At 40.6% G+C, this 14,815-nt stretch overlaps 1 protein-coding gene across 1 annotated transcript in view; it reads left to right on the top strand.

Annotated features, from left to right (window-relative positions):
- The window catches only part of CDH11 (cadherin 11), a 145,459-nt gene that overhangs the window by 110,453 nt on the left and 20,191 nt on the right, over window positions 1–14,815 (top strand). Inside the window, exons 6-9 of the mRNA XM_014854450.3 lie at window positions 73–240; window positions 3,479–3,666; window positions 8,415–8,668; window positions 14,524–14,660. Coding sequence (XP_014709936.1) covers window positions 73–240; window positions 3,479–3,666; window positions 8,415–8,668; window positions 14,524–14,660 — 747 coding nt within the window. The remainder of the gene's footprint in view (window positions 1–72; window positions 241–3,478; window positions 3,667–8,414; window positions 8,669–14,523; window positions 14,661–14,815) is intronic.

Raw genomic sequence — 14,815 nt, 5'->3', positions numbered from 1 at the left:
ATCTAGGACTTTTTTGTTGTTAGGATGTTGTTATAAATGAGTATCTATGTTGTATTCTGCTTACCTGTCCAGGTATCATCAGAACAGCCCTTCCCAACATGGACAGGGAAGCCAAGGAGGAGTACCACGTGGTGATCCAGGCCAAGGACATGGGTGGACACATGGGTGGACTCTCAGGAACAACCAAAGTGACGATCACGCTGACCGATGTCAATGACAACCCACCAAAGTTTCCGCAGAGTAAGTAGGTGGCCTTGACTTTCACTTTTCCATGGTGCCACAGCCAGCTGTCTTCTCCGACCCAAGCCTGCCTTACTCACCTTTCAAGAAAGCTAGAAAAATGAAGGCTCTTTATATCATTCTTGGAAAAAACAAAAACAGGACAACAGCAACAAGAAAACTTAGGTGGAGTAGAAGTAGTAGGAGAAAAAGGACATATGAAAAGTTCCGCAAGCTTGGAAACAGAAAATCTATATTGCTACGTATTTAGGTCCTAGTGATGTGAACTAGTAATTAATTAACCTTTCTCTGTCTTAGTGTTCTCCTTTCTAACCTGGCTGTAACAGTCCCTGGATTAGTTATCTATTGCTATGTAACAGACTGCCCAAAACCTTTGTGGTTTAAAACAATAATAATTGTTTATTTTTGTCATGAGTCTGCAGTTTGGGCAAGACTTGGGGGAGACAGCTGGTCTCTCTTCCATAGCATCAACTGGGGACAGCTTGACTGGGATGAGAGGAGCCACTTCCAAGATGGCTCAGTCAAATGGCTGGCGAGTTGGTGTTGGCTATTAGTTCCCCTCCATGTTTGCCTCTCCACGGAGTAGCTTGGATAGATTCTGAAAGTGACAGCCCCAAGGACACCAAGCAGAAACTGTATAGCCGCTGATGACTTTGCTTCAGAAATCACTCAGTCATTTTCACTGTAGTCATAAGACTGCCCAAATTTAAGTGGAGTTCTTGTAGCCCCACCTTTCAATGGAAGGACTGTTAAAGTCACGTTGAAGGAAAAATATGTGGGATGGGAGATATTGTTTGGGTCATTTTCAGAAAATACAGTCTTCCACAAGACCTAATGAGTAGGATGTTGTTAGAGCTAAATGAACTAGCATAAAATCTTATGTTGATATCCGGCATAAATTATCAACAAATATGAGCCAGTATCATTATCTAGGGAATATGGTCCTTCAACAAAACTTACTGGATTGCTGCAGGAAATAAAAGTAACAATGATTTTGAAAGGTTATTATTCATAAACTTAATTACAGCAACTACCATCCTTTAGTGAATAGTTGCCACTATTGCAAATCTCTACAAGAGCCTACTGTGTTCCCTGAAAGGTGCAGTGAGTTGCCCAAAGAATGTGGCAAAGCCAGAATTTAAACACAAATCTGTTTATGTATGTATAGGTATAGACAAAGGGACAGTATAATCATAATGATGCTGGTACATGGGCAGTTCACCATAAAAGTGTCTTCTTCATTAGATTAAGAGAGTAGCTGGTAAAGCCTGTGAGTTTATGCCAGAGAAATGGCACTTTTCACAAATGAGGAAACAAGCAAGGCAACCAAGTATGTCCCCGGGGAGGCTCCGTGGTCATCAAAGGAATCCAAAGACACAATCTACACAAGGGAGACATTGAGACAGAGGATTACAAGACAATGACCAGTTCTCATTGGGTCCCAAAAAAGGTGAAGAAAGATGCTGTGCCTGGTCAGCATTTCCAATAAGCTTAAGCCTCATATAGCACTCTAAAAAAGTTCATGCTCCATTATCCACACTCTAAAATTGTCTAGTATGCTAGAAGGAAAAGGCCAAGCAGGATTATTAGCAGGCAGCCATCAATGTCCTTGCTCTCATACAATCATATGGTAATGTTACCTCACTACTGTCCAGGTAACAGTTTCACAGCCATAAGCTCAAATTAGATTTAGGGAAAATCAACTCATAGCAGGTTTTTCTAAACCTTCATGTAAATTGGTAATCATCTACAGACTCCCACTTTCCACTTGTCCTTTAATATGGAGGGCATGATGTGATTAAGTTGAGTATGGGTCCGAACTGGAAATATTCAAAGCCAAATAATATAGGTAAATATAGACAGAGTATTGAAACTGATAAAATTAAGTAGGAGGGAAAAAACTTAAAGAAGTTGAGTCACTTGCCCAAGACCACTCAGCTTAGAAGCGGTAGAGGCAAGGTTTCCAACCATTGCTTTTCTGTATTGTTTTACACGGAATATTTTTTAACAGTGAAAATGTAAATAAGATCGTCTCAAATCTCACTTCCCTACTGAAAACCTTCCAGTAGCTTTCACTAGGTTTAAACGAAATTTGAAGTCGTTTCCATCTCCTCCAAGGCCCTTTTCACACCGTTGGGCCCCAACCTACCTACCTACCCTTATCTCTGAACAGCAGGAATTTTGCTATTTGCTCTTCCTTTTGTCTATACTTTGTATCCCCAGATACTCACAAGATTTCTTGCTCATTCCCTTCAGGGGAGTTCAGATGCCTTTTTCTGAGGGGTACCTTCTTGGACCATGCTGTTCAAAATCAATCTGTCTCTCCATCTGTGTCCTGCTCACCCACACATATTTAACGCAAGCATAGACATTCACACACTCACATTCATACACATGCACCACCACACTCGCACAGCCACACACTCACAGTCTCATTACCCTCTGCTCCTCACCATACTTTCTTCTTCTTCTTCCCAGCAGTGACATCAGAGTATGTATACATTTGCTTTTTTCTCTTCAGTGTGCCTCCTTAAGGGAAGAATGTTGACGGTTTCATTTACTCCTGAGTCTCCAGGGGCTAGGACAGTGCCCGGCATGTGTTAGGTTCCCAATAAATAGGAAATGAATATATATGGAAGGCCACACTGAGAAATCTTTCCCACTAAGTCAGGGCTTAATCAAATGGTGATGGAGGTAAGGTAAGAGGAGTGTCAAATATAGAGCTAAAAGGGCCATTATCTTGATGGATAAAATTTGCATTTGATTTTAAAATAAATATGAAGCTATGGAAGCCTTTTAAAAAAAGAAGGTTTTTTGTTTTTTTTTTTTCTGGGCACCTGGGCAGTGCCATATGTGAACCTTGGAAATAACTTATGGACCATCCCGAAGACATGAAAAGAAGTCTTGGCTATTTGAATGTATAAAGACCTACAGGGTCTTCCATCATATCCTGATGGGAAATATAACTGAGCATTGTTTTCCTTTCTCATACATGGCAAGTGACCCCACTGTATCACCCTGGACCCCGATATTGTTTCATCATCCTTTGTAGAACGTATTTCCTTGACAAGCAGACCATGTGGGATCTTCCTCCCAGCCATCCACTGCTTTCATGTTTTCGAACAATAGAAAGTTCAATTTCAAACCCTTTGAGAAATGTATTGAGATTCAATGAAATCTAAAGTTTTACAGCTGCCAAATAAAAGAGAAAATAAAAATAGATGTCTTCTTCTTCTAGGCGTATACCAGATGTCTGTGTCAGAAGCAGCTGTCCCCGGGGAGGAAGTGGGAAGAGTGAAGGCTAAAGACCCAGACATTGGAGAAAATGGCTTAGTCACGTACAATATTGTTGACGGAGACGGTATGGAATTGTTTGAAATCACAACTGACTATGAAACACAGGAGGGCGTGGTGAAGCTGAAAAAGGTGAGTCAGGGTGAGGAATCAGACACGTCAGTGGTGTGGCTGGCTTTGTCAAGGCAACACTGCGGGAAACGGGGAGTTGAAGTTTAAGAAACGAGAATATGCACAACTGGGGGCTGACCTGACTTTGCAGTTGAGCTCTGAGCTCTAGGGAGATGACAGAACTGTATTCCTCTCTGTTGCTGCAGAGGGAGCTGGTGAAAGGGGCTGATGATGCCCAGCTGAGATGAATAGTTAGTTCTTATATGATTTGGCACAATTTTCGCCTGCATAAATCAAAATTTTGGAGAATAGCCCGGAGCGTGCATGGCCTTCCCCCTTTACATCTGCCAAGCTGAATCTGTTAATATGAGCTGTTCAGAACTTTTCCTGTTTCAGATATCCAGGGTCCACTACATTGCTGGACACTCTATGAAACTTGAACCAATCCTCTGTTTGATTTTCTCTCAAAATTGAACCTGAGAAATAATAATAATGGACCTTCTCCCAGAGTCAGTTAAACTGTCACTGAAAATGTGTCCTTGGAATTAATTCACAACCAAGAAGGTTTATTGTTTTGTTTTTTTTAAATCTAGCATTTACTCAATACTAAATATTGTCCAAATAAAGCCTGAGCCTCTTAGAAACATTCACTTATTTTTTCACGAAAATCATGTAAAGTCGATAGTGTGATCCCAATGGGCAGTGTTATCTCCATTTAATTATGAAGAGATTGGGGCTCAGACGGATTAAATAATTTGACCCTGTCATAATCACGCAGTTAGCAATTTACAGACACAGAATTGAAACCTAGGGTGTTCTGAAACAACTTCCCTCTCAAGGCATTTTGGAAACCGCTGGACCAGAAAGGTTCATAAAAGAAAGCCAGATAGGATTCACTTTCAAATGAAGAAACAGTTCCAGTATATTCTAAAATGGTTTTCCCCCCTGATTCGCCACTTGAGAAATCAACACCTCTCCATCATCAAAGTATATGGAGCATTAAATCTGAATTGGATGATGGGATTACCTTGGTTTTAATCAAGCATTCATTTTCAACTTTGTTTTGTAGCATGAATATTAAGCTCCTTGGTGCAATGGAAAAGATTGGACTGTAACACTGATAAAAAATTAATTTAAAGAATCAATAACAAGGCCAGGAGCTGGAGAAGAGGGCACGGGTGGGGTGTGGGAAGATTCCTGGAAGGAATCCTTCCGTAAGGGAAGAAGGGAAAGATGTGTTCTAGGAAGCTGACTTTTCACATTTGGAAGCCTCTTTGGGTTTGGGAGAAATATTATGGGACATAGAACAAAGAGAAACCAAGGAGGTCTCTGTCGTAAAAGCATATGGAAGTTGGGGTCAACTTTGGGTATGGGAGAAGTCAACACTAGTGACGATGGATGGTATAGCCACAGAAGCCTAATATCAGCCACAAGGGGCTGGGGTATTCCCTCCCTCTAATTTCTCTTCTGGAAAAGTGGCTGTGTGAATTGTGTGTAGCAAAGAGCTGTCAACTTACCTCATTAATTAATATTAGTATCCCTCCTGCTTGACACTGACATATGAGCATTGACATAGCAATTCCTGCCTCTCATTCTTTGCTATTCAAGTAATTGGGTACTTGGTTATGCTAAGGTTGTCACCTGTTTTCGATGTATTCAGGGTCTACACACACACTGTCTCTCTAAATCCTGAAACATTTAAATCACCCTGTGGAACTCACACATCACAGACGAACTCTGAATATGGTTAATTTGCACATTTTTCCCCAATTGAGTGTGTTTATTCCAGGCAGAGGAATAATCTTGTACAAAGCACTGATGTTTAGGTTTAAAACAGAGTAAAATGTTATTTCATTTGTAAAAGAACATTTGCTTAAACTTGCGGCATAAAGTTCCAAATGTGTGTAAGCATTAGAAGACATTTTAAATATTCCCTATTTTAATAAAATTATTTCGATGTCTCCTTATTTCTTTCTATTCTTCATCCACATGTATGTAGATGTGGATATATAACACTTCACACAGTTGCCATCATAGGGTGATCTCATTTGTTAACTTAATGTCACATCGTAAACACTTTACATGCTGTTACATAATATCCTTAATCATTTTTAACGACTGCATAACATCCCATCCTATTGATGGACTATTATTTCCTTAATAAAATCTCACAGTTGGATTTGGTCTTTCGTGTGTACATTTCCCCTGATTAGATAGAACCCTCTATTATATCTAACAAACATCATGCATTTTTGAATATTGTTTGTTTTTGGTTTTCTGTTGAATCGATCCCTCAGGGAGAACTTTCAGAGGTAGGATTAGTAACCTAGGGGGTATTAAGATTTTTATGGCTTATGCAGTGTGTTGCCTCATTTAGCTTTATTTCAACTACTCATAACATGGATATAAATGTTCACATGGGAAACTACCTTAAAGCTTTTTTGGAAGGAGGCAGGGAATAAATTGTAGTTAAATGCTTATGTGTTATCCTTCCATCAGCCCTGCTCCCCGTTCAGTCAAAGTGATTGGTGTATATGATCAGTCATTCCTGGGCAGTGGGGACGCAAAGATCAACCAGACTCAGTAGATTCGTTTGGGATGCTCCCCACCTAGCAGGGGTGGGAGATGAGGAACTACAGAAGGACAGCTAAGGGACCACGCAGATCTGCCTGGGGGAGCTGAGGAGGACGTCACAAGGCAAGACAGCTTGGGCTGACACCAGAAGGCTTAGTAAAATCTCACCAAACTAGGAGAGGGCATTCCAGACAAGTGTCTGCAAAGATTTGGGGAGCTTTGCTTGGGATCTGAAAAGTATGAGTCAAACTGCAGCTTGACTGTATGAGCCTCAACATCAATGGAACGTTCCAGTGGGAACGTGACTCTGGGTCCCTAGGCATATGCCTCAACCAGGTTCCAAAGGTTCTGCTCTAGGAGCATCAACAGAGTATCTGAGATTTAAAAATTTCTCCTTACCTGATCTCAGAACGATCATATTCCAGTTTTTTTATCTTGTCTATTATTTGCAGAGATTGTTGAGAAATCACAACAATCTCATACCTTCAATCTATAAATATAACTCCTTTCTGCTGCTCAGTCACCCAATGAAGGACAAAGGAACTACTGAGTCCCAGAATGATGGAGCAGCTTGGGGCAGACTTCGCTACAGGAAGAGGGAGTGTTCTCTGACTCTGGCAAGATGGGGGTGGGAAGATGATGGAAAAAGTTGAACGTGTTTAACTTTCCTGAAAATGGAATCAGCCTTAGTTTGGAGTTCTGTAGAATTAGGTCAGGACTAAGCCCTATGATTAGGTGCCCATTCAACATAAGTGTTTTCTGGGCAGATGATGGCAGCGTGGCAGGCAGATGCTCGCCCGAAAAGACCCAACGCTTTCCAAACATTTGGTAGTTCGGCATCATCCAGAGTGTTAGTTAGAAAGTTCTGTTTCCTGGGCATGAGGGCTTGTTTCTCTGCTACAATTTGACTTTTCATCCTTTGCTGATTGATTCACTGTACCTCCTCTCATTCAAAATTAGGGAGTGTTTACCATAAATCTCCCATTAACTGCAGCCATGCAAATGCTGTTTCTCAATTTTTTTTCATATCTGTGTAAAATCTCTACTGTTTATGATTGGACTTCCCCCCCCATATGTCTTATATCAAGAAAGCATTATTCGCATCCTCCTTATCACTTGACATTAATGGAAGGTAATGTAGAAATGAGCACAATCAAAACAAAACAATGCTGTTAGAATCTAGCTAGAAAATTGTATCGTAGTCTTGCAAAAGGGAGACTGAGAAGCATAACAGATATGTTAAAAATTAGCACCATACTGAGATTTTCTTCTTGATGTGTTCAGGAGTGCAAGAATTGCAAGAGGAATAATTGTGTCAATAAGTTAGTTAATGTCATTCAACAAACCCACCCACCAAAATTACCCATAAACCACCTTAAGTCATCTTATGGGGCACTGCCAGCAAAAGTCCCAGACTTTGGGAAGTGCTGGGTCAGAAACTTAAAAAATGAGGCTATTAGTCTGATTAAGCCAGATGTGTGTAGGCGTGGAGGGGAGCAGTCATCTAACAAGACATCCCTTTGCTTTCTGGCTGAAGTTCAGAGGGATTTTTGTTTTTTGTGTTTTTGGTGAGGAAGATTGGCCCTTAGCTAACATCTGTTGCCAATCTTCCTCTTTTTGCTTGAGGAAGATTGGCCCTGAGTTAACATCTGTGCCAATCTTCCTCTATTTTGTATGTGGGACACTGCCACAGCATGGCTTGATGAGCAGTGTGTAGATCTGTGCCCAGGATCCAAACCCATGAACCCTGGGCTGCCAAAGTGGAGTGTGCAAACTTAACCACTACACCACCAGGCCAGCCCAATTCAGCGGGTATTTTTATTACCAAGATTCTTAGTACTTTACAGATTGGACCACAGCATTTATTTTTGTAGTGTTTTAATTCTTTTCCTTAGATGATTTTTAGTGACCAATTTTGGCAGCCTTAATCTTGTTATTTAGAATGAGGTTGATTTTAGATCATGTGGTCCTTCTGTGTTTGTTGTGCTCCTAGAATTACCCAATAAGCACAATCCAAGTTTCAGCAACTGATTTGTCTGATTTTCTGACCAAATGGCTCAGGTAATTGAATATTGAATAGACACTGATTTTCTCTCTTTGAGGAACTATTCACTCTGCCCTTAAAACAATCAGGTCTTTCTCTTCCATTATTCTTTCAAGGAATTGGTTTTCAATCTTCTCTTCCTTCTTGCCAGCCTGTAGATTTTGAAACCAAAAGAGCATACAGCTTAAAGGTAGAGGCAGCCAACGTGCACATCGACCCCAAGTTCATCAGCAACGGGCCCTTCAAGGACACCGTGACAGTCAAGATTGCAGTGGAAGATGCTGATGAGCCCCCCATGTTCCTGGCCCCAAGTTACATCCATGAAGTCCAAGAAAATGCAGCCGCTGGCACCGTGGTTGGGAGAGTACATGCCAAAGACCCTGATGCTGCCAACAGCGCGATAAGGTACAAACAGATTTATTTTAAAAGCCTAGATGGGCAATTTTAGAGGCAAGAGGTTTTAGGAAAGCCTTGCAGGAACCACATCCTTCAGTTTCAAAAAGGGTCCAAGATGATCAGGTTCAATGTGACGTAAACAAGATTGAGATTTAGAAGACATGAGTTCTACTCCACATCTGCTACTAACTTGTTGGATAGGTTTGTTCAAGCTGCATAATTTCTCTCTGGAACAGATTTCCCAGTGTCTACTCGGTGATATAACCCTTAGCTGGGCCTTTCTGCCTCAGGTGAAGTATAAATAGTGATTGTGAAATAATTATAGTAATTATAATTTATTGAATACCTTTCTACGCTCCAGTTACTCTACTGGGTGTGTTAGACATATGATCTGATTTATCACCTCAACTTTATTTTATAAGAATGATTATCCCTTACATGGAGAGGAAATTGGGGCCCTGCAAGGCACAGTGGCTTGCCTAGAATGACATAGCCAGTGAACAGGAAGCTAGGAAAGCAAGTTCTATCTAACCACTGCTGAACACTTTGAAGAGGTAACAAAGTGCCAAACAAACTTAGGGTGCTTTTGTTACTATGAATATATTTTTGTGACTTAGAAAAGCAAGCTAGAAAGGTGATTCAGACCCCTGCATCCCTTTTCCCTAGTGAGTTAAGGACCAGTGAGGCTGTTGATGAAGATGAGAGGGTGATAAAAAGGAGGCTCGAGTCTCAGATTCCAGACATTCATGGGGCAGAAATGCATAGTTGCCTGACACCTGCTCTGGACTGGATTATAGCAAGTGTTTCTTCTTCCGTGGCCATTCCCATAATTTCTTTCTTGCCTGGACTCCTTTCTCTGTCTCCTCGTGGTCTGCCTGCCTCCAGTCTCCTTTCCTTTTTATCAACTGTAGCCAGACTGATCGTTTTAAAACTCACATCCAAATATCACATCATACTTCACTTAAACAACAACGAAAAATCAGTGATCAAATTGTTCCCCATTGCCTTTATCCCCCAAATAGTCTCAACTCTCTTTTCTTAGCTTAAGGCTCTTCTTCGAGCCTCTCCACCCCAGTTCCTGCTGTGTCCTACTGATCTCTTCTGCTTTTTGCCTTACTCCTCCTTCACATCAGACTCTAACTCGCAGCGAGACTGGGCTACTTGCCATTCTCTGAAGTAGAGCTTGCACCCTCCAAATTCCTCACCTTCTTCACATGTCCTTCCCCCTGCTTGGAGCTCTCTCTCTCTTTCTTCCAACTTGCTGCATGGTACTCGTTTTTCCCATCCTCACTTAGGCGTCACCTCCTCTAGGAGTTCTTCCAGGGCCCCCTACTGATGGATCAGATCCCTTTCCACCTCACCGCACTACATCATAGTGACACCGTACATTGTGCGTTGTCCTCAACACGCTCAAAAAGGGTCAGGGATGGGTCTATCTAGTTCAGGGGTTGATAAGCTACAGCCCACAGAACAAATCAAGTCACCATTTGCATTTTGAGGAATCTCTACTGTTTTCCATAATAGCTATATCTCAAAAAGATATCTGCATGCCCGTGTTCATTGCAGCATTATTCACAATAGTCAAGACGTGGAAACAACTTAATGTCCATCAGTGGATGAATGGATAAGCAAAATGTGGTATATGCATACAATGGAATATTATTCAGCCTTAAAAAAAGAAGAAAATCCCGCCATATGTGATAATATGGATGAATTTGGAGAACATTATGCTAAGTGACATAAGCTAGACACAAAAAGACAAATATAGCATGATATCACTTGTATGTGGAATCTAAAAATGTCAGACTTAGAGAAACAGAAAAGAATGGTGGTTTCCAGGGGCTAGTGGGTGGGGAAAATGAGGAGATATTGGTCATAGGGTACAACTTTCAGCTATAAGATATATAAGTTCTAGAGATCTAATGTACAGCATAGTAACTATAGTTGATAATAATGTACTGTACACTTGAAATTTACTAAGAGAGTAGATCTTAGATACCCTCACCGCACACACACAGACACACAGACACACACACACACACTGGTAACTAGTGAGGTGAAGAATATGTTAATTAGCTTGATCATGGTAATCATTACATAAACTATACTTACATCAAAAGACTACGTTGTACACATTAAATATGGACAATTTTTTCTTTGTCAATCATTCCTCAATAAAGACAGGGAAAAAAAGTAAACAGATCTGAGTATGAAATAAAATTGTCATGAATTATGGAGTTTTCCTGTTTACACCGAAGAAAATGCTGGTAGGCCAGAAGAAAGTCCCAAATGTAAATTTTGTACCATTACCTTTAAACCCTAGAACTTTTTTCCTTTAGGGAGAAAGGAAGAGAATTATCCTTTATTGAGCATCAACAAAGGCCTCAGGCAACTTGTACTAAGTTATTTAAATTAATACTCAGACATGTTTTGAGGCTGTGATTGCATCAGGATCCAAAAAAATGGAAGTACTGAAGCTCAAAGGGATGACATGAATTCCTTAAAGTCACATGGGCAGCCAGTAATGGAGACTGGATTTTGGCCCAGATCTGCCTTGAGTCCATTTTGAGCTTTTCACTTTAGCCCAGCAACCACTAATGAAAAGATTTCCCAAGAATATTTGAGTACTGTGTTCTCTCTGTGCAGGAAGATACATCGCATAATGACTGAGAATTGGTGTAAGACCTTTCAACTACTCAAAAACTTTCATGATGGGAATTTTAAATGAGTTAGCTTTGGCATAGAATATTGAGGTGCATTAGCAACTTTTGAGAAAAGTAGTGATGTAAAAACAGCTGCTCCTTTCCTCTGAACCTCATTGTCTCCAAGGATCCACGTCTGCAGTTGGTTATTTGGGTCATGTTTTCAGTGGTAGTTGTCCTGTGCGTGTAGGCAATTTCCTTGTCTATAATTGTCCAAAGATGTACCACCCTTGGACCAACTGGCCTCACCCTCTCAGGTCCCTTTTTGTTCAGTGAGCCTCCGATCCACACTACCTACTTTCCTGATTGCTTATCTTCACTTTTAAGGAAATTGATGTCCTTGTACATGTGGATGAGGCCTTATAGTGTCGCCCAAACTCCTAGCTGTGTGGAAATATTGCAGATCTTTCTTCTCAGACTCCATAGCATTAGATACACTTTTGTTTACCATTATCTTCCTGAAATATTCTCTCCTCTTAGCCTCGTTGGCGGTAACCTCTTCATGCCTCAGACAGCACCATACCTGGCGTCTTCAGTAGTCATTGATCCCTGTCCAGGCACTGGGGGCTCCTTGGGGCTCAGCCTTTTAACTTTGGCCTTTCTCTCTCTTCTCTCACCTAGAGTGTTCCCACCCATGCCAGGATTGAATTAACTTGATGCTCCAGGTTCTCAGCCTCTAGGCCGATCTTTCTCCCTGCTTCTACTTCTGTACTTATTCTGTTGACTGCTGTGCATTTTCACCCACTTATTTTTTTCCTTCACTAGGTTGGTCATTCATTCAAAACATAGTTTTGAGCTCGTAATTATTGAGACATACTTTGGAAAAGGCTGACTCCACCCCTGACTCTGAAACCTGCGATAGAGTGGAATCTTTGCTCAGTTAGCATGGCAGCACATCCCTAGTGGAATTGCAGCCTCTCCTTCCTGCTAAGTGGACTTTGTTTTTGTATCTCCCAATGTCTCCCTCTTGCTGATACTCAGCTGCAAACTCTTCAGGACTCCACCAGCCTTTCACAGATCTGCAAATACCCACAGAGTCCTACTGGTGCTTTCTTCATCCCTTAGTCTTCCATTCCGTCTGTCACTCCCTTTCCTAACTCCTTTATCACCTTATTCCTTAAAAACTACATCAGATCCTTAAATTTCCTTTGTCCTTTCCTCTACTCTATCTTGCTCAGACCATCTTGCCCCCCCTCCACCTTATTAATCACCCTGATAGTCAGATTCCATTTATTTGTTCCTCTGATCAAAGGGCTTCCATGACTTTTCACTGGCTGTAGGATGAAGGGCACACTCTGTAGATTGACATTTGAGAGCTTCCGTGATCCATCCACAGCATGTAACAGCACCAGAAACAACAGAAATCATAACAGTTATTATTTGTTGTACAGCTTAACCATATGTGAGGCACTAAGTTATGTATCTCAAACATCTATTATTTTGTGTCATTCTCACAGATAACCTAAAAGTTAGGTACAATTAATATTCAAGTTTAAAAGATAAATAAACTGAGATTTAAAGAACTTAAATGGCTTTTCCAGTATCACTCAGCTTATAGATAGTAGAGCATGAACTTGTACCTCGTACATTACAAAACCAAAATCCATGCCCTTCACTTCTATAAAATAATGTTTTGAATTATTAATTATCCTTCTTCCCCTGAGTGTGTCTTGTCATGTCAACTAGATAGCAAACTGCCTGGTGGCAGGGGAAAAGGTCTTCTATTATTTTTGCCTCCTTTTCACACAGGGCTACTTGCTGAGGCTCGGTTATTGAGCTTCTCCCTATGTTAATGAGGTGTCTGATGGTTTATCCTCAGCTTCCTCCCTGGGGAGGGGACTCCTCATTCCCTTCCCACAGGGAACTGTGAAGCCCAATGGGATCATGGCTGAGCTCATGTTTTGCATACTGTGAAGTGCTACTTGATGCGCAGCTCCTCTTTCCTGGAAAGAACATGATCTAGAATTAGAAGGTTGGGGTTCTAATATTGGCTCCCCAAGAAACTAGATATACACCATTTCAAATCCCATCATTTGCAAATTAAGAAGCTTAAACCCTGTGATACCCATGGTCTTTGCTACCTCTAATATTCTTGGATTTTTATGACCCTCAATCAATGCCTTCAGATATATGTATTTTGTAAACTTTAGGAAAACCCAGATAAGCCCTCGAAGAGCAGGAAACTACCCAGTTATGAAGCCCAGCATGCTACTCGAGTTAACATAATCATCTTTGCTCTTCTCCGTTTTGGAGTTGGTCTGGTGGAGTGAAACGGGAAAGGACCTTGGAGTTCAACAGACTCATTAAAGCCAGGACAGCAATACTTATAACTCTCTGGGTATCCAGGGCAAGTTATTTTCCCTTTTATCTCAATAAAGGTCATTCTTCTTACCCCACCTCCCTCCCACTTTGCCATAAATATACTCCGGTAATATTCTGGAAATTATTTTAGCTTTTGTTAGGAACAAGCAAATGTGCTGGTGGACAGGAGTAGCTAAAACCTCTGGCTATGTTGTGAGGCTGAGCCTGGAGTCAGTGAAGTGTGAGGAGAATGCTCTACAAATGTGTGGCCAAGCTTGCTTTGCATATTTCCCCCTGGAATTCAGAAGCTAGCCACCCGAGAACCCCTAAAACTAAACAAATAAACTAAATAAATTCACTCAAAGTATACTCAGAGTTTTCTTTAAATAAGGAGAAAACTGATTTTTTAAAACCATAAATGATCCTTGATGGTAAATTTAGATAAACTCAAAACTATTTAATATTTTGTATGCAAAAATCTGGCAAAGATTTGATGCTTTTGTGACTTTCTGAGTAGTTTGGGAGCAAGGCAAACCCATTTCCCAAATGCAGTTTCATAAATATTCAGGTGGTGGGTGATTGTAGTAAATATGGAGAATATGCAACATGTTATTACGCTTCTCAATCAAATATGCTAAATAGCTCTTTCATTCATTGTACTGAATAAAGAATTCCAGTGTGGCAAAATGATTTCTATAAAAGATTCATGTACGAAGTTTGAAAAGTAAATTTGATTAAAGAGAAAACCTAGCTCAAGCAATTCATTGAAAAAGTTGCTTTAAATATAGCGTGGAGAAAATATTCAAATATTAAGCTGCTTGGAATGTCTCGGTTTAATTGCCTCATTTGCATTCTGCTTAGGTATTCAATCGATCGTCATACTGACCTCGACAGGTTTTTCACTATTAATGCAGACGATGGTTTTATTAAAACTACGAAACCTTTGGATAGAGAGGAAACTGCCTGGCTCAACATATCGGTTTTTGCAGCAGAAATCCGTAAGTGTTCTCCTAAGGGTTTTGATTCTACTTTACCAAAGATTATTCCTTAAGACTATATATTCTGGAAAATGACAGACAGCTGAGATAGAATGAATTTTTTAGTCTTAAACATATTTTTCAATCTTTAAAATTTATTTTTGGTCATCTCTCTA

This window comes from Equus asinus, chromosome 28 (genome assembly GCF_041296235.1).
Source record: "Equus asinus isolate D_3611 breed Donkey chromosome 28, EquAss-T2T_v2, whole genome shotgun sequence".
In the NCBI taxonomy this organism is placed as follows: Eukaryota; Metazoa; Chordata; class Mammalia; order Perissodactyla; family Equidae; genus Equus; species Equus asinus.
This window is presented reverse-complemented; position numbering and strand designations above follow the sequence as displayed.